Genomic DNA, 25,228 nt, shown 5'->3' on the forward strand with positions numbered 1-25,228 from the left:
ATTTCACTATGATCTCACTTTTTATGCAAGGTCCATTTGTGTACGGTTATGCCTTTGTGAAGACAGTCACCTTGGAACCGTTGTCTATGTTAATGGCTCTTTTTAGATGCCCCCCCCAGTCCACGGACAACCCTTTTTGCACCAGTTGAGGAATCTCAGGAGTCCATTCTTATCCAAATTAGGATCAATTATTGCTGTCTTTAAAGATGGTCTGATCTCTGGATCCATTGCCTTTATTCAAGCAATCCAAACGTGGCTCATGTTAAATATTTACAAGCACGGGTAGTGGAGGCTTTCATTCTATCTGTTTGGAATTAGAACCCAAAAATCTAGTGGAAATCTATAATCTGACCCAGACCACTTGCTTTGTGTCAATAAATTCAAAAGAATCACAGAATATTAACAGAGGAAAATACTTTCCAACCTAACTTTTATTCAAAAATCAACAATTAAACGAACTTTTCAGGAGAATCAATATTGAACCACTCTACTATATCTAGCATATAAAATATATGCTATTGTGCAAAACAAATCCAATCAATGTACAGTTTTCTTCTCATATACAAAATAGACCAAAACAGATCAATATCTTCTGTAAGACTATCTAGAAGTATCAAAGTAAACAAACAATGATGTATATACAGTTCTTGCTGACTCTTCTGAAGGTAATTTCCTTTTCTTGGCAAATTCTGACAGGAGATTTTCTAGTGGTTAGGATTAAGAAACAGTCTGTTCTTGGCCTCTCAATCCATTTTCTTCTGCATCAATGCTCATGCTGTCATCACCATAGAAATAGCAAGGTGGTCTCACAGGGGGAGCTTCAATAATTAAGACTCCTTCAGGAGACAAGGACGCAAAAACTGTCACAGGGTCAACTTCGATGGGCAACCTGGAGAGGCAGAGAGTGACACAATATTGAGCAAAGCTTTCACACCAAATTCTGCAACCCTGACTTAGTTCTGCACTTCAGTTTTATGTCTAACACATAATGAATATAAAGGTTAAATTGTCGTAATCCTACTATCCCATGAGACAGTGAGGGGTGACTGCTGGTGGTTTAACCTGAGGGTCACCACACCTCAGGTGAGGGGAGAGGTTGAGAAGAAGATTCCATCATGGTAAACTCAGCTGGTGCAGGATTTGAGATGGCATTATTGTGCATTGCAAACCAGTCAACTGAGCTAACTAACCGCTACACTTGATACAATTTTGTTGTGTTTCATTTGTGTTTTACACAATGCCATTTATAATAGCTGAAGCATGTTAGAAATGTAGCAGATTCAACTTCAAAATATATGTTTCTCGTGCAAAAATATCTTCAGCAAAGTTAAAATGTGAGATAGAAAGACAAATCTGTGTTCAGTCTTGCAATGGCACCCAACAGTTATTGGAGCTGCAATGAGAAATCAACAGCAAAATAGTATGGACGCTGAAAATCTGGATGAAAAACAAGAAGATGCTGGAAACACTTACAAAATCAGACAGCAGCTGTGGAAATAGAAACAGAGAACATTTTCATAAGAATCAGAATTTATTTTGCACTCAATTTTTTTTAATAAATTCATGGGCTGAGGGTGTCACCAAAACTTAAAAGAATTAACCACATTGCTGTGGGTCTAGAGTCATATGTAGACCAGATGGCAATTTCTTTTCCTAAAGGACATTGGTGAACTAAATAGGTTTTTACAACAATCCACAATGGATTCATGGTCATCATGGGACTGCTAATTCCAGGCTATTCTTTTTTTATTGAATTTAAATTCCACCATCTGCCATGATGAGATTTGAACCTAGGTCCCAGAACATTCTGGATCTCTTGATTAACAGTCTAATGATAATACCACCAGACCATCACCTCCCTTATGAAATTGAATTAAAAGTCATTGACATGAAATACAGAAACAATGATACGGCAATGGTCATACTATCAGTTGGTGCCAGTAAATCAGCATGTCAGTTATCCCATAGCAGCTTGTAGTGATAGTCGAAGTGAAATTAAAAAACATGCTTTGGCATATGCTACAAACCATAGAGTCTCTCCACCTTTAATTCTTTACTATAAGTATTAAGAGAGAAATATTTTAACCTTCAGTCACTTCCTTTACCATGGCTTCAGGCAGACAATAGTGATCATTTTACAGAGTAACAGTGATGCCTAGCAGGGAAATAAGAAATTTCAATTATAGAGCCATAGAGATGTACAGCATGGAAAGAAACCCTTTGGTTCAACTCTTAAATTAATCTAGTCCCATTTGTCAGCATTTGGCCTATTTTCTTCATATTCATATACCCATCCAAATGCCTTTTCCAAAACAATACAATAGAACAGCTTATAAAACAGTAATTACTGAAGAATTGAGGAAATCAGCTCCAACAGTGAAAAAAAAAACACAAAAAAGGTACAGCTCTTACAGTCACAATTATCTCCCATCCTCCATCTTGGATTACCCAGAATCCTATGTGGGAGAATATTCTGGTTGGTGGGATACTAAATAACAGAAATTTTACTATGTAATACTTGATTTTAATGTTATAAACACACCACAGTGATAAATGTAATAAGACTTCATGGTTTCACTCCAAGCTAAAAGTAAGCTGATATTTTTGCTGCTGTTTTGTTTTCTGCCATTGAGCTGGGGGCCAGGAGAAGGGACAGATAATCTCACCAAAGACTTTCTGTGAAATACAGGAAGAATCCTATGGAATTTCCAGGCTATTCTTCGCAAACAATTGCTTGTGTATGTAATTGAGAAATGTCAATGAATCAGTGATTTGAAGCAAGTAGGAAACACAGGCAAGTTTTTGTCATCCATGGCAACCCAAAGAGAACCTACCAACGTGTTAACCTTCTGATTGCTGGCAGCTCCAGAAAAAAAAACAAATCCACATTCCTGAGCCACAATGTTTTAAAAGTTTATTTTTAAATTTGTAAGTCGAGTATTCATAGCACTTGAGAATGAAGATATTCAGTAATAAAGATACTCATTGCAGACGGAGCTGAGAATTATCTTGTGAACCAATCAGAATGGTTTATTGGGGGAATTTGCTGCCCAGAGTGAAAAAGATGGTGCTAAATGTGTCATCAGTGGCTCAGATAGAAGTAAACTCACCTCTGTATGAGAAATCCAGGCTGACAGTCCAGTACAGGACTGTGGGAATGCTGCACTGTCAGGAGGTACTGTCTTTGAGATGAGATGCTAAAGCCAGGCTCTGGTTGCTTTCTCAGACAGACGTAAAAGATCTAATGAAACAATTTCAAAAAAAAAAGAGCAGGGGTGCTCTCTGTGGTGCCCTTGCCAGTATTTATCAAAGCAATGTCACAAAAAAAGCTTGTTATCTGGTCATAGTAGCACTGCTGTTTGTGAACTTCTTAATGAAGCATTTCTGACAACAGTGACTATACTTTGAAACTACTGCATTTGCTGTAGAGCACTTTGGTACATGTTGTGTTCTTTAAAGGGTCTCGACAAGTTAATCCTTGGCCTCCTCCATCACCACTCCCTCTCCACCCAGTGCCTGGAGGAAGAATGCTTTATCTTCCACCTTGGGACCCCTCAAACCCAGGGCATCAATGTGGACTTCACCAGTTTCCTCATTTCCCCTCCCCCCACCTTACCCCAATTCCAACCTGCCAGCCCAGAACCACCCTCATGACCTGTCCTACCTGCCAATCTTCCTTCCCACCTATCCGCTCCACCCTCTCTCTGATCTATCACCTTTACCCCCACCTTCATCCACCTACTGCACTCTCAGCTACCTTCTCCCCAGCCCCACCCCGCTCCCATTATCTCTCCACCCCCGAGTGTCCCTGCCTCATTCCTGATGAAGGGCTCCAGCCCAAAACGTTGATTTTCCTGCTCCTCCGATGTTGCCTGACCTGCTGTGCTTTTCCAGCAACACACTCTCAACTCTGATCTCCAGCGTCTGCAGACCTCACTGTCTCCTCCACAAGTTAATGACTGTCCTTTAAATGTGACCAAGAAAATAATTACCACTTATATTGAGCAGGTTCACATTTATTGGATGCTTGGTGCATTGATTAATGTAATTTCCAAATGCATTCAACTTTTGCCAGAACAAACCTTCTCACATTGCACATTTCAAAACAACTTAAACACGTAGCTACATTAACATTCGTCGCCCTTCCTTAGACAATGCAATTGATTGATCCAAATCTCTTTGTGAGCCATTAATCTACATTATACCGTCAACTAGGTATAAGATTAAATTTTATAACACTGGCTGAGAACAGGGTGAGACAAATGACCAAGAATAAAATGCTGAGGAACTTTCTTCTTCCAGACGATGAGCCAGCTAAATTCCTTTTTAGTTCACAACGTGAATCTGGTTCAATATCCTCAAATCTACAACACAGATAAAGTAATCCACAGAGCAGAGTCTGCCTTGCTGATTCTACTCAAACCTGTATTTTTGGCACTTGAACAATCCTTTATGGGAGGTTTGCTTGCCTATGATGTTCATAGATGACCAAGAAGGAGGGTTTGTTTGAGTGACATAAACTATCGGCATAATGCCTTTGATTTGCTGTCATTTTAAAACCAGTCCCAGCATGTTCAATTAATTGGTCTATCTTGATTGGCTGCTAATTGTGCTTGGAAGTTGACATGTCCAAATGGATATACCTTTTTAGATTTAGATTGTATTGTCACGTGTACTCAAATACAGAAGTACAAGACTACTGTGAAAAGTATATGATGTTGACACGCATGGTACCATGGCACCTAGCTAGAAAAAAAACAAGGTAATGCTTAACTTTGTTTCTTTTACTACTTTGTACCAATAGTAAAAGGTTAAGGCAATGCTTAACTTTTTAACATAGACACAAAAAAAGTAAAAGAAACAAAGTTAAGCATTACCTTCACAGAATAAGTAGAAAAATAAGGAAATAAGGTAATAATTAACTAAAGAATCCTTCTTAATATAAACTTGAAAAATAAAAGAATAAAGTTATAAGTTCAACAGTCTTTGTTAAGTCATCCACTTAGTTACTCCCCGGGTTACCTCAGCTGCCTGTCCTTGACACCACCGCCACAGATATCGTATACTCCAAATAGGTAATCCCGCATGGAGAATACTAGGGATGAGAAACTTTAGAGATAAAGAAAAAATTGTGAGACGGGGATAATTTACACTGTAGGAGACAGTGAGGACTGCAGATGCTGGAGAGTCAGAGTAAACAGTGTGGTGCTGGGAAAAGCACAGCCGGTCAGGCAACATCCGAGGAGCAGGAGAGTCAATGTTTCAGGCATAAGCCCTTCATCAGGAAGTATACTGTAGCAGAGGTCGCCAAGAGGGAACTTAACAGAGGCTTTCAAGATTATGCAGAGATGTAATAAGCTGAGTAGAAAATTACTAATAAAAACCAAAGGAACTGCAGATGTTGTAAATCAGAAACAAAAGCAGAAGTTTGCTGGAAAAACTCAGCAGGTCTTCCTCACTTCTCTGCTTCTGACTTCTCTTCACACATGTTGCCAGACCTGCTGAGCTTTTCCAGCAACTTCTCTTTTTGTAGCTGTTGTAGGGATTACTACTTTCTGTACTTGGAGGTAGAACTGAATGGTCATGTTTAAAATCGAGGCAGAGAAATTTAGGAGAAACATCTTTGAACAATTACAACATAAACAGAATACATGGCTACAAAGAATTGTATTTTTTTGGGATTGATAAGTATCTGAAATAGATGGTGGTACAGGTGAACAGAGAGAAAGCAGGGAGCTTGATTCATTTTGAATGGCTGTAGTTGATGTATTTGGCAGATAAATGAGGACTTTACTCTTGTTAGATTCTAGACAGGGATGAGTTAGCTCAGTGGATTAGGTAGCTAATGGGTGGATTTTGTTAATTCCAGCAGGCTGTTCTGGCTGAGGTAAACTCAGAGAGGGATTCCTCACCCCATCTGTAATAAAAATAAACTATAGCACTTCGCTTTAGTGTGAGATATGATTGCCAAGGACTCGGCCTCAGTCAGACAACTAGAGAAGGAACCAAATGGAATCAGGGATATAGGGAAAGTGAAATAGAGGAGGAGACCTGGAAGAGCAGAATAAAAATGGCAGAGTGGTACCAGGTAAACAGAGGACAAAGGAAGAGGCAAAACATAGAAAGGAGACAAAACAAGACAACTGTGAAGGGTTAAGTAAATTATCATCCCTGAATGTTAACAGTTATAGTCATAATTCCTGTGTATATTTCAGGTTAAGATGGATAGATTCTTGGTGAATTCTGCTGTCCGTTATAGGAAGGATATAATTAACATGGAGAGGGTTCAGAAGAGATTTACCAAGATGTTACCAGGAATGGAGAGTATGAGTTACAAAAGGTGGCTGAATAGGCTGAGACTCTTTCATTGGAATGTAGTAGGTTAAAAGGTGACCTTATTGAGGTTTACAAAATAATGAGGGATATAGATAAGGTGAATAGCAGGAATCTTTTCCCTCGGGTGGGGGATTTCAAGACTTGAGAGTATATTTTTAAGGTGAGAGGAGACTTATGAAAAAGGCAATGAGAGGCAATTTTGTTTTTTAACACAGTTCGTGTGTGGAATGAATTTCCACAGGAAGTGTTGGACGTGGGTACAGTTACAATGTTTAAATGACATTTAGTTAAGTAGATAAATAAGAAATGTTTGGAGGGATATGGGTCACTCACAGGCAGGTGGGACTAGTTGAGTTTGCGATTACGGTCGGAATGGACTAGTTGGACTGAAGGGTCTGTTTCCGTGCTGTATGACTATGAATAAGGGGAATCAAAGATTATAGGAAAATGCAGGAAAATGGACATGACGAATGTTCAATCACTCATGATCCTATTGAATGGCAAAGCAGGTCTGAGGGGCCGAATGGCCTACTCCTGTTCCTATTTCTTCTGCTCTTTATGGTCTTATGGTCTCATAGCATGATGTGTGGGAGGAATGCACTTTTGTGGACTGAATGACTCTTTCTAATTCTATGTTTTTCTACATTAACTATATGGCACAGCAGTTTTAACTCTAAAAGTTCCACAAAAAGCTGTTAATCCCATGTTATTGTTTGTGAATTATAACCATCTATAACCAACTGACACTAAACACAGTGAAAACATGAAACCTTCTTTTAGCAGCCAGATCATCCACTCAGTCAGTGGATTGAGCAACTGTTCCACTATTGACTTTATCTCAAGCAGTAGGTCAAGGACATCAAGAATCAAGTTAACAAACCTCACTAAAGAAGCACTGTCACTGAGTTAAAAATAAGTTGCATTTTTCTTTGTTTGGAGATATTTACAAATATGGCCTAAATATTGTTCATCATCATCTTCATATCACTTTAGCTATAGTCCATTTTACAAAATTGGTACACAGGCCCCTTAATTACTTTTCTTGAACAAAAGCAATTTGTGAAACACTTCTTATTTTTAAGGCTTTCATGGTGTGCAATTTCCCTGTCGCCAAGGTAAATGACATTAGAAAGAGGGTGTAGAGCATTTTTCGGGGGAAGGCAGTGATCTAGAAATTGCAAGAACACATTGGTATCAGTAAGTGCAGACAGGGCAGGCACTAAAGTCCTATTGTCAGACTTTCAGCAGCTAGGAAGGAAGTTAAGAAGTAGGACCTCAAAGATAGTAATCTCTGGATGACTCTCAGTGCTACATGTCAACAGTAGATTGTTTTTAGTTCACTCATGTCATGTGGACATTGTTACATTTATTGCCCATCCCTAGTTGCCCTTGAGGGGACAGTGAGCTGCATTCTTGAACCATTGCAATCCATTTAGTGTAGGTAGGCCCACAATGCCATTAGTGAGCTAGTTCTAGGACTGTGACTCAGTGACACTGAAGAAAGGGCGATATACTTCCAATCAAGATGGTGAGTGGCTTTGAGAGGAACTTTCAAGCAGTGGTTGTAGATTTGGAAGATGCTGTCATGTTGAATTGGGAAGATGAACAGATTCTGGTGTAGCTTGAGGCATGATGCAGGAGGAAGAATTTCAAATTCTTAGGACATTAGGATCAGTTCTGAGGCAGAAGATAAAGAATGGGTTGGGTCTCAACAGGACTGGAAACAATGTCCTTTCATGGAGGTCCATTAGTGGGTTGGAGGGAGTTTAAACCAATTTGGCAGGGGATGGGCACCTTGATTTAGATATAGAAAAAAAGGAATAAGTAGCATAAAGGATTGAGAGTATTGCATAATAATAAAGAATGAAGTAGTACCCATATTAGATAGGAGCAGATTAAGAAAGGCTACAAGAATTACAGAGACAACCTTTTGACTATACGTGTGTAAACACATAAAGTGCAGTGAATAAAGTTGGTGAGCTACAAGGAAAAATAGGCTTATAGGAATATAATGTGGTGGCGTCAATGGAAACAAGGCTTAAAAATTGTGAGGACTGTGCCCTTAATATTCATAGGTACAAAGTGTTCTGAAAAAAACAGGCAAGAAAAAGGGATAGTGGGGATGCAATATGAGTTAGAGAAGACATTGTTGAAAAGACAGAAGAGTTCTTGATGAAACAAGGATAAAATTCATTTGGTTAGAGCTGAACAGAAAAAAAGGTAGGATCACATTATTGGGGAAATCCTTAAAGACCTTTGGATAACGAGCAAGAATCAAGCTTGCAGTGAAATCACAGAGATGAACAAGAACCATTGAGTGGTGATATTAATTTGGAGTAAAGGAAAAAAAGGAGAGTTGCTGAACTTTCTTCTTTAGGAAGATCTGATTTTGGGGAATAAGACAGACTAAGTGGCTGTGGGGAAGCACTCGAGTAAGAGTGATTATTGCATCATAAAGTTAGATTAGCAACAGAGGAGACCAAGGAACAACATAAAGCAGAATTTCTAAATTAGAGGGCTAAATTGAACAAGATGAAAATGGATCAAGCCAGGATAAAGTGAAAGTTTAACAGTAAAAACTATGAAAAAACAAAAAGTGATCTCTAAAAAAGGGCTGTTAAATGTACAATCTTGGGTTATTCTAACAAGGGTGGAAGATGGGAGATCCAAAGTCAAGAGTCCTTAAATGACAAGGGAGATAGATCATCTGATGAAATACAAAAAGAAGACAGAGGAAATGCACGTCAGGTGAATTCTTCAATTAGAAGCAAGTAAAATATAATTTGAGAGCAAAAGTGAAGAGGAAAGCAAGACTGGCAAAGACAGCATATGAGAAAAGACGAGTCGTCAACATGAAAAGCAGCCCAAAATATTTCCACTGATAAGAAGTAGGTAGTAAAAGGTGAATTGAGGCATATTAGGGACAAATAGGGTGCTACGTTTGGTGATGTGTTCTTAGAGACACAGAGAAAATACAGAATACTTAGTGAATGCTACCAATAGGTGTTTCCTAGTGAAAAGAATGCTGACAAAATATCAGTAGAAGTGTACAGTATATGGTAAACATTAAGATTGTTAGGCAGGATGTACCAGAAAGGCTGATTATACTTCGAGTGGATAATTCACTGAGTACAGATGTCTGAAATCCTAAGTTGCTGAAGGAAAATGGGAGGAAGAGATAGTAGGGTACTTGTAGTATTATTTTAATCATCCATAGATATGGGAAAGTGACAAATGTAATAAAAGAAAAAAGTATAAGGACATTCCTTGTAACTACAGGCAATCCATTTTAACATCAGTGGTGGGCAAGGTTTTAGAAATAGGGGAAAATTTAATAAGGGTTTGTGAGTTTTAAATTAATTACAGAGAGCCAGCAGGGTGTTCAGTCACATTTGACTAATTGAATATGTTGAAGTAACAGACGATTGATGAAGAAATACAATGGAGATTATCTATGTTGCATTTTTAGAAAGCACTTGTTGAAGTCCTACATTAGGTACTGGTCTACAACTTTGAGGCTAATGGAACTGGTGGCTTGGTGTCAATTTGGGTAAAAAGATTTGCTTAGGGATGAATATTAGTGAGTTGTATTGAATGGCTATTTTTCATCCTTGAGTATATGATCAACATTTATGACTTGGACATTGGAATACAGCGGAAATGTTGAAAATTTGCTGACAATACCAAAATTGCCAAATGACAGACAGAGAATGATATGAGTTGACTGTAACAAGGCATAGATAGGCTGACACAATGGGCCAACAAGCGGTAAATGGAATTTAATGTGAAGAAGTGTGAGGTGATGCATTTTGACAGAAGGGATAGGAAGAAGCAATGGCATACTCTAAACAGGTTTACACATGCAGAAATATCTGCTGTTCATATGCATAGATCTTTGAAGGTTCAAGGATGTATTGAATCCTTAACAAAGCATATGGGATTTGAGCTTCATAAATAAGGACATTGAAGCAAAAGTAGAGGTTTTGCTGAATTCTCTGTAAAACTTTTGGCTAGGTCACAACTGGAGTATTCTATTAAGTTCTGGTCACCACAGTTTAAGATGTTAAGATCTTTGAGACAATGTATTGAATATTATCAGATGGTTGTAAGAGTATGGAAATTTAGTTAGAAAGTTCCACTGGAGAGGCTGGGATTATTTTTATTTGGGTAAAGGAGGCTGAGGGGAGATTTGATAGAGGCGTACATAATTAACACAGGTTAAGATAAGGTCAACAAGGTAAAGCTGTTCCCATGGATTAGTGGACATAGACATAAGGACAAGACAGATACAAGGGTTCTGAAAAATAATGCCTTTGCACAGCAAAGAGAAGTGTTCTGAAACTTACAAGCAATGAAGGTAGTGAAAGTGGAAAGGATGAATGGTTTTTGAAAGGAATTTAGATAGGTATGTGAGGGAAACAAACATGCTGAGCTATGGGTATATAATAGCGAAGTGGGACTGAGTGTTTTTTTTTTCTTTTCTTTTTTTTCCTAACGTAACTCTCCTTTTTATTTTTTTTCTCTCTTAACCTCCACACTACCGCCTAACTGTGGTAGTGCTTATTTTTGACTGAGTGCTTTATGGAGAGCCGGCATTAACCTGATTGGTTGAATGACTTCCTTCCGTGACGTACTGACTTTATAACTCATTCACAGCCAATTTCCCTTTAATAAACGTTATTCATTAGGAAACAAACCTTTAAGTAAAAGCATTTGTTCTCAAGATTCTTGATTTTACCCAATTAACTGTACAAAGTCTGCCTAATGCTTTAGAAATTGAATCTGTTCTCATAAAATGTAGTGGGAGTTCATTATTTATCCATGAAAACTGTGAAGAATAATATATTTTATTAAAGGAACATTGTGTCTGTGAGAAAAATTTTGACAACTCTGTGATTTGGAAAAATTATGAAGATGTAAATTGCAATTAAAAGCAAAACTACACTTCACGTGCATGACATCATTCTGGATAGATATATTAACCTACTGCTTAAAGTTAAAACTAATTGTTTTTAACTTCTCTCACAAGTCTCAGATTGTACAAGTCATAATCGCTTATTTTGACTGTTTAAACATGAAATTATCTGACTGAATATTTGCTGTGTTCATCATTTGTAGTGAAGTCATAAATGTAAGTGTATTGAATACAAATTAGGGAGGAAAATTCCCGATGTGTTTAAATGGATTTGTAATTGTTTGCTATTTTTGTTTCTAATCTTAAGAGTTCAATTCAGTTGATGTATCTCTTATGTCTGAAAGTTTCAATTGTAACAAGAAGTATCTGTTCCAAGGAAACATATAATATTCATTATGTCTATTTATCAGTTACAATTACAATTTTAAAAAAATTGAATTAAACATAGATCATTCTCCGAATAGAAAAACATATCATGCGGATGCTGGAAGTGTAAAATAAAAAATAATAACAGAACATGTTGGAATTATTTTGCTGGATTTGCAGTATTTGAGAGAAAAACAAGGGTTAGTATGTAAGGTTTTATCTCAATGAAAACCCATCCACTGGCACAACCTTAAAATTGTGCCCAACATTTCAGCTGTCTCCAGCATTTCCTGTTTTTACTTCATTACCTCATTACTTGAGGAATTGGTCAGCTCAGTTGTCTGGCCAGCTGGTTTGCAATGAAGAGTGATGGAAGCAGCATCAATTTCCGCAGCAGCTGATGTTACCACAAAGATTCTCCTTCTCAATTTGTCCCCTCACTAAAGCATGGTGACCCTCTGATAAAACAACCACCACTTGTCTTTCTTTCTGTCTAATGATTGATCTGCACTACGGTCTGGCAGGACTATGGCCACTGTATGTTCATGACTCCAAAGCTTTACCATGCATTTGTAAGTGCATTTTTTTGTTCACATGATCGTCCTCTGTTGTCATGTTACCAAAGGCATCAGTATCTTTAATATAAACTGGACAACATTTTCATTTGGAGTTGTGGATAGTTGAATTATGTACCATAAAGTAATTTTCACCCCAGCCTGTGCCATGTGAGATATGGCAATCAATAGTAATGAGCTGAAAATGTGTTGCTGGAAAAGCGCAGCAGGTCAGGCAGCATCCAAGGAGCAGGAGAATCGACGTTTCGGGCATGAGCCCTTCTTCAGGAATGAGGAAAGTGTGCCAAGCAGGCTAAGATAAAAGGTAGGGAGGAGGGACTTGGGGGAGGGGCGTTGGAAATGCGATAGGTGGAAGGAGGTTGAGGTGAGGGTGATAAGGTAAAGGTGATAGGCCGAAGTGGGGGTGGGGGCGGAGAGGTCAGGAAGAAGATTGCAGGTTATGAAGGTGGTGGTGAGTTCGAGGGTTGGGACTGAGACAAGGCGGGGGGAGGGGAAATGAGGAAACTGGAGGAATCTGAGTTCATCCCTTGTGGTTGGAGGGTTCCCAGGTGGAAGATGAGGCATTCCTCCTCCAGCCGTCGTGTTGCTATGATCTGGCGATGGAGGAGTCCAAGGACTTGCATGTCCCTGGTGGAGTGGAAGGGGGAGTTGAAGTGTTGAGCCACAGGGTGGTTGGGTTGGTTGGTCCGGGTGTCCCAGAGGTGTTCTCTGAAATGTTCCGCAAGTAGGCGGCCTGTCTCCCCGATATAGAGGAGGCCACATCGGGTGCAGCGGATGCAGTAAATGATGTGTGTGGAGGTGCAGATGAATTTGTGGCAGATATGGAAGGATCCCTTGGGGCCTTGGAGAGAAGTAAGGGGGGAGGTGTGGGCACAAGTTTGCATTTCTTGTGGTTGCAGGGGAAGGTGCCAGGAGTGGAGGTTGGGTTGGTGGGGGATGTGGACCTGAAGAGGGAGTCACGGAGGGAGTGGTCTTTTCGGAACGCTGATGGGGAGGGGAGGGAAATACATCCCTGGTGGTGGGGTCCGTTTGGAGGTGGTGGAAATGACGACAGATGATACGATGTATATGGAGGTTGGCGGGGTGGTAGGTGAGGCCCAGTGGGGTTCTGTCCTGGTGGCGATTGGAGGGGTGGGGTTCAAGGGCGGAGGAGCGGGAAGTGGAGGAGATGCGGTGGAGAGCATCATCAACCACGTCTGGGGAGAAATTGCGGTCTTCGAAGAAGGAGGCCATCTGGGTTGTTCGGTATTGGAACTGGTCCTCCTGGGAGCAGATGCGGCGGAGACGGAGGAATTGGGAATATGGGATGGCATTTTTACAGGGGGCAGGGTGGGAGGAGGTGTAGTCTAGGTAGCTGTGGGAGTCGGTCGGTTTATAGTAAATGTCCGTGTTGATTCGGTCGCCCGAGATAGAAATGGAAAGGTCTAGGAAGGGGAAGGAGGAGTCTGAGATGGTCCAGGTAAATTTGAGGTTGGGGTGGAAGGTGTTGGTAAAGTGGATGAACTGTTCAACCTCTTTGTGGGAGCATGAGGCAGCGCCGATACAGTCATCGATGTAGCAGAGGAAAGGGTGGGGGGTGGTGCCAGTGTAGCTGCAGAAGATGGACTGTTCCACATATACTACGAAGAGGCAGGCATAGCTGGGGCCCATGCGGGTGCCCATGGCTGTTCCTTTGGTTTGGAGGAAGTGGGAGGATTGGAAAGAGTTGTTCAGGGTGAGGACCAGTTCAGTCAGTCAAAGGAGGGGGGTCAGTGGATAGTAATGGTCAATGAGAAGAGGAATTGGGGACCGGACAGAGATCTTCAAGCATTCTGGATACTGATGCCTTGAGCACCCTGAGTCCACTAGTCATAGAATCATAGAGATGTACAGCATGGAAACAGACCATTTAGTCCAACTTGTCCATACTGACCAGATATCCCAACCCAATCTAGTCCCACATGCCAGCACCCAGCCAATATCCCTCCAAACCATTCCTATTCATATACCCATCCAGATGCCTTTTAAATGCTGCAATTGTACTAGCCTCCACCACATCCTCTGGCAGCTCATTCCATACAGGTACCACCCTCTGTGTGAAAAAGTTGCCCCTTAGATCTCTTTTGTATCTTTCCCCTCTCACCCTAAACCTATGCCCTCTAGTTCTGGACTCCCCCATCCCAGGGAAAAGACCTTGTCTATTTATCCTATCCATGCCCCTCATGATTTTATAAGGTCTCTATAAGGTCACCCCTCAGTCTGCGGTGCCCCAAGGGAAAACAGCCCCTAGCCAATTCAACTTCTCCCTGTCGCTCCAACCCTGGAAACATCCTTGTAATTCTTTTCTGAACCCTATCAAGTTTCACAACATCCTTCCAATAGGAAGGAAACCAGAATTGCATGCAATATCCCAAAACTGGCCTAACTAATGTCCTGTACAGCTGCAACATGACCTCCCAACTCCTGTACTCAATACTCTGACCAATAAAGGAAAGCATACCAAATGCCTTCTTCACTGTCCTATCTACCTGCGACTCCACTTTCAAGGAGCTATGAACCTGCACTCCAAGGTCTCTTTGTTCAGCAACACTCCCTATGACCTTACCGTTACGTGTATAAGCCCTGCCCTGATTTGCCTTTCCGAAAATGCAGCACCTTGTATTTATCTGAATTAAACTCCATCTGCCACTCCTCAGCCCATTGGCCCATCTGATCAAGATCCTGTTGTAATCTGAGATAACCATCTTCACTGTCCACTACACCTCTAATTTTGGTGTCATCTGAAAACTTACAAACTATACCTCATATGCTCATATCCGGATCATTTATATAAATGATGAAAAGTAGTGGACACAGCACAGATCCTTGTGGCACTCCACTGACCACAGGCCTTCAGTCTGAAAATCAACCCTTCACTGCCACCCTCCGTCTTCTACCTTTGAGCCAGTTCTGTATCCAAATGGCTAGTTCTCCCTGTATTCCATGAGATCTAACCTTGCTAATCAGTCTCCCATGGGGAACCTTGTCAAAGGCTTAGAGGTCCATATAGATCACGTCCACCACTCTGTCCTCATCAATCCTCTTTGTTACTTCAAAAAACTCAATCAAGTTTGTGGGACATGATTTCCCCCACACAAAACCATGTTGACTATCCCTAATCAGTTCTTGCCTTTCCAAATACATGTATGCCCTGTCCCTCAAGATTCCCTCTAACAACTTGCCGACCACCTGGTCTATGGTTCCCAGGCTTGTCCTTACCATACTTCTTAAATAGTGGCATCACGTTTGCCAACCTCCAGTCTTCAGGCACCTTGACTATCGATGATACAAATATCTCAGCAAGAGGCCCAGCAGTCACTTCCCTAGCTTCCCACAGAGTTCTCAGCTACACCTGATCAGGTCTTGGGGATTTATCCACTTTTAGGTGTTTCAAGACAGTCCATCACCCAGCGGCATTTTGAAATGACAGTCAAACATGGGGAACGGGGCGAGTGCAACAGAACGCATGATCGTTCCAGTTATGACACAAAGTTGAGCGTCTGGTTTCTGTTGGCTGTGGGGCACTGTGAAAACCTGTTGTTAAAAGTCTGCGCGATTCCATCACCAAATAAGGCGTTCACCTTCCCTCCAGCAAGCAAGGAATCTCCCACAAGTTTATGAACTCCATTTCTTGGCATCGCCTATTCAGTCTAATATCGTAAGACCCATGACTGAACATTAAAGTTACGCACATGTTAAAAAAAGGGAAAGCCACGGACACTTCGCCAAGCTGATTTTACGGCTCCTTTTAAAATTCACACTGATTCCCCCTTCTGGCCAGTGCATCCTTTCTGCTACTTACTGGATTTTTTTGGTGAAGTTTTTCGAAACGATTCCTCCCTCTTCTTGTTTTTCTTCGTGTTTTCCTAGAACGATGCAAAGGGGAAAAGGTCAGGAAAGGAAATCAAACTGTGCGACATCTTACGTTTGAATTGCCTGGAAGAGGAATCTGTTCAAGATCGAGAGTTTCAAGATTTGCCAAATTTGCTCACCCGCGGTGGGTTTTACTTTCAATTAGCTAACTGTCTGCTACACGGTCTCTGTAGTGTCCCTTGGGATCTAAGACTGTTGCTTATCTGTAGTCCCTGAATCCTGGAACAGGATCCATACCTCAATGCAAGTATTTCAACTTCGAAAATATCAGCCACTCAATTTTAAGTATTGGCGTCTCTTAACAGCAGTTACACTAGTTATAACATCCATTCTACGTCCCCTTGTGTTTTCTGCAAAACAACTATCCGACAGTCCGCAGAAGCATCAAAAGTTTTTATTTTAACATTCTGTCTAATCTCTTGTCTTACATTTACTCAGAGCCTGCTGAGAGAAAAAAATAATGTGCAACTTTTTCTTTTACTTTTGACACCATGTCATTAACTTAAGGAAAGTAAGTTGTCCTTGTTATATAAAACATGACAGTGGGACACACACACACACACACACACACCAAATGCTGGATAAACTCATAGAATCGATGTTTCGAACAGAACCTGTGACTTTGTTCGGCATCTCCCTCCCCGTGTTTTATCTAACAGGTCTCAGCAAGTGTTGGTAGAGGTGAGGAATTAAATAATTTGAACTGATTTATTTCGGTCTGTCTCCTCATCCCATCCCACTTGACAAACTCGTAGAATTTATTATTCGAAATAGAATCTACAAATCTGAGTTTGTCCAGCATTTCGTTCCCCACCCCCATGTTTTTTATACACCATGAGTCAGCAAGTCTTAGTAGAAAAGTGAGGAATGAAGTAATTGTAACTGATTTGTTTTGGTCTATTCTCTCCTCACTCGGATGCACCCTCACCTCCTTGAGTGGACTGGTTTGAGGGGTGAGGATAGAAGACAGAACTCTCTCTCTTCTCTCTCTCTCTCTGACCTTCACTCAGCTTTTGTGTGACCTCTCCTTGTGGAACCACCACCACCATCCCTCCCCCAAACCTCGCCTTCCTCCCGGCCTACCCGATATCTCCACGAAGCCATCCTTGGTTTTGATGGTGAGCTCTTCGGGGGCGAAGCTCTTGACGTTAACGCACACCTTCCAGGGTTCGCCCGGGTTGATGCTGGGTGGGCTCTTGGCCTCGGGGTAGCCGGTGTAACGGGCCGTGTAGTGGGGAGGCGCCGGGCCGTAGGAGTCCCGAGGCGCCCCGTTAAAGGACGATCTCAGGGGCCCCGGCCAGGTCGAGGTCAGCCTGGGTCTCGCCCAGTCGGGCCAGTCGGCCGTGAAGTGCTCGGAAAATGTTGGCATGCCGAACTCATCGTCCAGGAAGCGAGAGGACAAGGCGGGCTCTCGGAAAGGGTCCCTGCTGCTCCTGTGTCTCCCGGGCACCTGGCAGGAAAATGGGACCTGACTCTCGGCCATCACTGCTTCTGGTCTTCTCTAGAACCTCCAGAAAGTCCTCTGACCCTTTCCCGGTCGTGTGGCCCCAGGCTTTATACTTGTTTGTTTTTTGCAGGAGCTGAGGCAATCGCCAGTTGTCATCTGTTTAATCTGATCTATGAGCAATTGAAAGGAATCTGACGTTCCCCTGGGGAGGATCAGGCCCCTCTTACGTGAACTGACCAAGTTTAGCCATAGCCTGAGTTAGCAGAGGAGCTCAGGACTGCCTCCTCCTCATAGCCTATTTAAAGCAACTCCGAGTCATCCTTGTTTACTAGCCCGGAGTGTTGGCTGGGGTATGCACTTGATTCAAAAGCATTACACCCCTCTGCGTTCCCGCATCCCTCAATGTTTCTCGAAGTGCCTGGAAACCTTAAAGAATGACTTCATTTAAAGTCGTGCAATGTGATATTCCCCCCCCCCCCCCCAGCAGTTAGGGAGCTGCGCCCTTTCTGTTCAAACTCCAGAAAAGTACAAGGGCGACAGTGGCGCTTGAGATGACAGTGAACATTCCCAACCCCATTCAATGCTGACAGGTCGATGAGGCGTTCACAAGGAAAGCCCCTCTCCAAGCATCAATTAGCTCAATCCAGAACTGGGCCTGTTTTCCTGTGGAAAACAAATAGCCAGAGGAACGCATTACGCCCACGTTGGATCAGTTGCTCGGAAGTGTCTCGCAGCACTCCACATACAGGGGATTATTTTCAAATCATCATTCTGTGGCTCCACAGATTTTCTTTGTCTACAGGAAGGAGCAATTCCATGGGTTCTGGATGATGGTCTATGGAGGAGTGTTAATAAAGGAAACTGTCACAAGTTATTCAGCTCAAACGGCCCAGATAGAGGTTGACCACCCAAATAAGTTAACCCGTTAATGAGCATTATAATTATTTATCTCTTTTTCATCCCCTTTGACTCACCTACTTAACCATTCTTAAATGTTTATGTTGGCAGGGGTTCCATCATTAACACTGATTGTGAATCTCACAGCCTTACAACATGAAAACAACATCACATCCATCTAGCTGTCTCCAAAATTGTTACAGGAGTTGTAGCAATATAAAAACAGGAGTGAAAATAGGCTATTTGGCCACTCAAGCCTGCACCATCACAGCTGATCTACCTCACCACTACTTTCCCACATTTTCCCCATATCCTTGATATTGTTAATATCTGGAAATCTATTGATCCCTATTTTGAATGAGCCTCAACAATGAGCCTCCACAGCCCTCTGGGATCAATCATTCCAAAGATTCATCATCTTCTGAGTTAAGAAATTCCACCTAATTACAGTACAGGCACTAAATGACTTGCCTTTTATTCTGGTTCTGTTAACCAAGTCACCCACCCTGCATATACCTTGTTACGCTGCCACCACCCACCCCCCCCCACCCCACCCCTGAGGGTTTTGTATGCCATAATGAGATCAATGCTCATTCTTCCAAAGTACAGAAACATTGGCCCAAACTCCTCAATCTCTCCTAATAAGTCAGTTGTGTCATTTAGGGATCAGTCTCATGAGCATTACACTTCCTCTATGAGAGGTAAGGTTTCTAAGGTAGGGAGACCAAAACTGTGCACAATCCTCCAGGCACACTCTCACCAAGGCTCTATACAGTTGCAACAAGACATCTTTCCTCTTGTAGTCAAATCCTTTTGCCATAAAATGCATGATGGCATTTCTTTTCCTGAACAATACCTGAATATTAGCTTTTGGTGACTTCTGTTATGGCCCCAGTTGATGGTGACACTGCCAAGCCCAGGAATCAGGATGAACCATGACTTGATAGATCATGTGTTTGATTTTTGCACTTGCTTACCATGGTAGTTAGTTTTGAAAGTATATTCACATACGACTGTAGATGTTCTCTAACAACAGAACCTAACTTCTCAGATCCTTTTCTTAGGATTGCTGAAACTAGTTATGCAATTCTTTTCTGTGTATGATGGCATGAACCTTTCACAATTCAGATGGCCTGAATTTTTCAGATCTAACAACATGAAGACATCTAACCAAGCTCTCCCAGCTTGGAAGTTTCACAAAACAAAATCCATTTCCATCAGGTTGACTGGATGCTCTGAGCTAAATTGAAAAACTTGATTCTCCTGCAACAAGAACATTGCTCTCCTTTCTGAATAGAACTCCTGATTCTTCTGAACTGAAGTGAAATCAAAAGTGAAATGAATGGCCTCTGGTCTATTTATAAACATTCCATCCAGTAACATCACAAGTGTTCTGCCAGGCACTTGACTGAAGTCACATACCTACTTGGAAATGATGCATTTGGTTCATGTTCCAAATGATTTCTGACCTTTCTAACAAAGATATCTTTACAGAACTGACCAAATTGCTTCTATTTATAAATGAAACTCCCTAATATATATCATGCACCTTTTATCACAATTATGAACGAGGGCATTAACAATTCCCAATTTCTCACAAGTTAAGAATATTTCTTTATTTCTGTTTTTCTTATCAAAGTGCATAATTTCAGATTTTTCCTCGTTATACTCTTGTCCACTTATTTAACCTGTCTAAATTCCCCTTAGCTTCTTTGAATTCTCCTCACAGCCCTCCTTTCTACCTGGTTCTGCATCATCAACACACATGAAAATATTGCACTACAAATCTAACGTGTTTGATATGAATTGTTTTCAACTGAGGCTGAGCACTGGTCTCAGTCACAGCTTACCAATCGGAAAATACCTGTTTATTCCTACTGTTTGTTTTCTCTCCATAGGAGAAAGTGAGGACTGCAGATGCAGGAGATCAGAGTCGAGAATGTGGTGCTGTAAAAGAACAGCAGGTCAGGCAGCATCCGAGGAGCAGGAGAATCGACATTTTGGGCATGAGCCCTTCATCAGGAATCTCTCCATAACCATGGACAGAATCTGTGCCTGTATATGATCCCTCAAACTCTTGTGCTCTAATTTTGCTTATTAAATTCATATGTGGGACCTTATCAAAAGTGTTCTTAAGCTTCTTTTAATGTCAGTGTTGAAAAGGAGTCTATATTAATAATTAAGAAAAGGGTAAACAGGATAAAGGAATTTGGCATGAGCTAAATAAAACTGCAGGGAAAGAATGTATCATCTTTGTCACCAAATCATGTCTCACAAATTTGATTGAGTTTTTTTTGAGGAGGTAACCGATAAGATTGGTGAGGGCAGGGCAGAAGAATTTGTTTACTTGGACTTTAGTAAAACCTTTGGCAAGGTTCGGCAAGATAGACTAATTAATAAAGTTAGATAGTTTGAGACTCAGAGTGAGCTTGCCAATTGGATATAAAAATGTTTTATAAACAAGTGACAGAGATATGTTGGAGCGTTCTTTTTCAGAATGAAGGTCTGTGACCAACAGTGTTCCACAGGAACTGGTGTTGGTTCCACTTTTGTTTGTCATTTATATAAATGATTTAAATGAGAATATAGAAAGCATAGTTAGTAAGTTTGCAGATGACACTGAAATTATTGATATAGTGGCCAGCAAAGAAGGTTATCTAAGATTATAAATGATTTGGAGATGCCAGTGTTGGACTGGGTGTACAAAGTTAAAAATCACACAACACCAGGTTATAGTCCAACAGGTTTAATTGGAAGCACACTAGCTTTCGGAGCGACGCTCCTTCATCAGGTGATTGTGGAGGGCTCGATTGTAACACAGAATTTATAGCCTGTAGAAACTTGATGTCTGTGTCGATATGTGCAATCTTCTTGGAGATTCTTGGAGGCTATAAATTCTGTGTTACAATCGAGCTCTCCACAATCACCTGATGAAGGAGCGTCGCTCCGAAAGCTAGTGTGCTTCCAATTAAACCTGTTGGACTATAACCTGGTGTTGTGTGATTTTTAACTAAGATTACAAAGGGATCTTGATCAGATGGGCCAATGGGGTGAAGAGTGGCAAATGGAGTTTAATTTGGGTAAATGTGAGGTATTGCATTTTGGTAAAACAAATAAAGGCAAGCCTTATGCAATTAAAAGTAGTGCCTTAAGTAATGTTGTAGAAGAGAGAGATCCAGAGGTTTAGGCACATAATTCTTTGAAGTATGCATCAGATACAGATAGGATGGTTAAGAAAGGGTTTAGCATGCTTGCCTTTGGTATAGGAGTTGGGCTGTTATATTGAGGCTGTACAGAGGAGATTTACCAGAATGTTGGCTGGATGTTGGAGAGTTGAGTTCTAAGGAGACACTGTATAGGCTGGGACTTTTTTCATTGGAGCATACGAGATTGAGGGGTGACCTTATAAAGGTTTATAAAATCATGAGGGGTATAAATAAGATGTCTTTCCCAAGGGTGGGAGATTTCAAAACTAGGGTGAATATTTTTAAGGTGAGAGGAGAAAGTTTTAAAAAAGACATGGGGGCAATTTATTTTACATAGAGTAGAGTTTGTGTGTGGAATGAACTTCCAGAGGAAGTGGTGGAAGCAGCTACAGTTACAATGTTTAAAAGGTATTTACATGATTAACAAATGTTTGGAGGGGTATGGGCCATGCGCAGGCAGGTGGGACTAATTTAGTTTGGGATTATGGTCGGCATGGACTGGTTCAACCAGAGAGTCTGTTTCCATGCTCTATGATGATGACTCTATGCCAAGAACATGCTGAACACTGCATTTAAACCAGATTACAATTAGGATGAAAAATATCAAAACATAGTTCTGTTAACTGATAAATTTACAATAGGTAATAATATGTAGGGAAAATTGTGACCAGACAACTACTTCAGCTGTAACTTTTGTATAAACGTAAAACTTGTTTTGAAAAATTAAAGACTGAAATTTTGAATTCAGTTTAGCATTCTGAAGATTGCATTTCAACTTTATCAAAATGAAGAAATTTTTAACTTCAGTATTGCAAGCACATTGTGAATCCAACAGAGAACCTGCATTTGTTGTCGGTATTACACAGTGTAGCTCACCTCTGTGTACAGGAACTACCTATGTTAATGCACAGGATTTATGTCATTTGAAGACATAAAGCACTCATTGCATCTTATCCAATTCAACAAAATAGTCGATAACAATTCACTGGTTCATTTTTCAGGCTAATGCTTTGACAAATCAGAGTCAGACCATCTGGTTTAAGATTTAAACAAAGCCTGGCTTAACTGTGAAACATTACTGTGTTTCCATGGGCAATTTTTCTACTAGTCAGAACCCACTTGCCAATATCCCAATGCAGTATAAATGTTGGCTTTCCTATTGAATTGATATTCTTGAGAAATGTCCTGATGATTGCAAAGTGCAAAGCATTTACAAAACGTATCTTTTTCTAGGAAAACTCAAGTTCTGTACTGACAATGAAATGTCTTCTCTATGCACTGGCATCTATTTCTTTGCTCAAACTAAAGGCATCTTTGGTTATTTTGATACCACAAACCCCTGGCCCACTTGGCTTCATTACTATGTATTTCAGAAGCATTCTTCACTGTTTTCATAGCCCTCTCTCCCAATACCGCAGCATCTTAATTCAGTTTGCCATCTTATTTCCCTATATCTACATTTATGTAATTCTATTTAACAATATCACTACAGCAACACAATCAAGTAGAAATTATTTTACAAAAACCATTTACAGCCACTTCATTTCACTCTTGGGAGCCCTGGTGTCTAACAACACCAGAGAAAAAAAAACAGCAGGGAAGCCTTTTACGTTTTCAAATTCAAATCATTTGGTTGACTGAGAATCAAGTTTAGCTTTTCATTGCTGATGCTTCAATTCTGCAGCTGATTTCTAAGGGACAATTGACCTTGAAAACAGTAAATGCCTCACAGTAGTAAATACAAATTGTAAATTGCATTTGGTTAGAAGGCACAAGGACACCGTGAATTTGAATGTCAACATGAAACTTTGGGGAGAAACATAGCCACGGGCTGTGGCCTATGATTTGACTCAGATTCACTCAAGAGGAAAAGCCATTTAACATCCTCAAGAGCTTTTATGCTAAAATGTAGTATTCAATTTGTAAATTGCTCTTCATATTCCATGTTCTTAAGTTGCAGAATTGGTAGGACCACACCACATCACGTGTCATAGCCATTGAAAGTTATTAATCAATTTACCAATCTCAGTCATTGCATGGAGTGTGGAGCAGAGCTAAGGACTCTTTGACAGAGAAGAAAGAATATACACTGAGCTGCACTTCAGGTTGGCATGACTAACTTGTGTTTGCAAGTACCCACTCACCTTTTCAAGGCTGAAAAGTGTGCCATAGAGAAAAGTCCAAGAATAGGGAATGTTAGAATTTTGAGAAATCACTTTACTGAGTTTTCTTGCTGATTTAAAAAAAAATAACTTACAGACTAAGATTGGCCGCACATTAATTTCTTTGTTGCACCGAATCTTATCTTGAGCTATTTTCTTCCTGTTTGTGATGTCCACTGGGTTAAAAGAAGTTGAGAGGTAGCTTGCTCGATGTTCACGGACCAAGTCATTAAGAAGGCAATCTGTAGAAAACATCCAGGTGGTAAAAACAATGACTGCAGATGCTGGAAACCAGATTCTGGATTAGTGGTGCTGGAAGAGCACAGCAGTTCAGGCAGCATCCAAGTAGAAAACATCCAGTAGATTGAATAATTAGCCTGCTAAGAGAAAGTGAGGACTGCAGATGCTGGAGCTCAGAGTCGAGAGTGTTGTGCTGGAAAAGCACAGCAGGTCAGGCAGCATCCAAGGAACAGGAGAATCGACATTTCGGGCATTTAGCCTACCGGCTGAGACCAGAAAAGAAACACTTCAACAGAATTCCAGCCAGCCAGATGGAAGGCATGAAAAACAATGATAGTTTGGATCCTAGACAAGTCAACTTAGCATTGAAACGTTTGCAAGCTGCTAAGCGTGTGAGCCTGGGGGGACCAAGATGTAGAAAGTTTGCCCTAGCTTAGGCGAGCAAAGATGATTCAAATCCATCTTTTGTAATTGAATAATTAAAAGAGATTGAGGTATTGATTGGACTAATTCTGTCTCCATTGGTTTTGATATGTAAATAAAGTCTAAAAGGAGATTCCATGAACACAGAAAGTAGAAGTTTTATATATTGCATTGACTGGTGAAATAGTACCTCGTACACAACCAGGAAGACCATATTTCCATCCAGATGCTGTCACAATTTGAGACTGCTGTTTGGACATTAGCATGTGTCAAGGTTTGCTTGTACGGATTAAATATAACCATTATCACTTCTAAAGACTATCATTTTGGAATATTTTGGAATTTAAGAATAAGCAGTTAAAGGGTTGATTGACTGTTGATACCTGAATACCAACAGGGTAAGAAAAAATAATTTAGACACTCATTTGGCTGTGACATGCAAAATATTAATTCATATTTCCTCTGTTCAATCATGTAATTGAATAATTTCTTCCATATCATGTCTTAACAAATGTCTACCTAGACAGTATACAGTCACCTATTTCAGAGACAGTTCAGGCAATAGCTGAAAGGGAAGTAAAAGCGACATTAGGGCGGCACGGTGGCTCAATGGTTAGCACAGCTGCCTCACAGCTCCAGTAAACCAAGGTTCAATTCTAGTCTTGGGTCACTGTCTGTGTGGAGTTTGCACATTCTCCCCATGTCTGTGTGGAGATACTCCGGTTTTCTCCCACATTCCAAAGATGTGCAGATTAGATCGATTGGCAGTG

At 40.8% G+C, this 25,228-nt stretch overlaps 1 protein-coding gene across 1 annotated transcript; it reads right to left on the reverse strand.

The window, feature by feature from the left end:
* Positions 1 to 413: 413 nt before the first annotated feature.
* On the reverse strand, positions 414 to 17,833 carry hspb8 (heat shock protein b8). Its single transcript, XM_072587293.1, has 3 exons — positions 17,167 to 17,833; positions 16,013 to 16,076; positions 414 to 889 (listed from the first exon to the last, which is right to left on the reverse strand). The coding sequence occupies exons 1-3, from the start codon at positions 17,564 to 17,566 to the stop codon at positions 718 to 720; spliced, it is 636 nt and encodes a 211-aa protein (XP_072443394.1). The 5' UTR covers positions 17,567 to 17,833; the 3' UTR covers positions 414 to 717.
* Positions 17,834 to 25,228: the final 7,395 nt, after the last annotated feature.

This window comes from Chiloscyllium punctatum, chromosome 17 (assembly GCF_047496795.1).
Source record: "Chiloscyllium punctatum isolate Juve2018m chromosome 17, sChiPun1.3, whole genome shotgun sequence".
In the NCBI taxonomy this organism is placed as follows: domain Eukaryota; kingdom Metazoa; phylum Chordata; class Chondrichthyes; order Orectolobiformes; family Hemiscylliidae; genus Chiloscyllium; species Chiloscyllium punctatum.

Excerpts from the sequence above, each read along its gene's own strand:
- hspb8 (XM_072587293.1), bottom strand. The coding sequence starts at position 17,566 with ATGGCCGAGAGTCAGGTCCCATTTTCCTGCCAGGTGCCCGGGAGACAC. Across the intron at positions 16,077-17,166 it reads TGGCTTCGTGGAGATATCGG|GAAAACACGAAGAAAAACAA; the intron begins GTAGGCCGGGAG and ends GCATCGTTCTAG. Across the intron at positions 890-16,012 it reads AACTTCACCAAAAAAATCCA|GTTGCCCATCGAAGTTGACC; the intron begins GTAAGTAGCAGA and ends CTGCCTCTCCAG.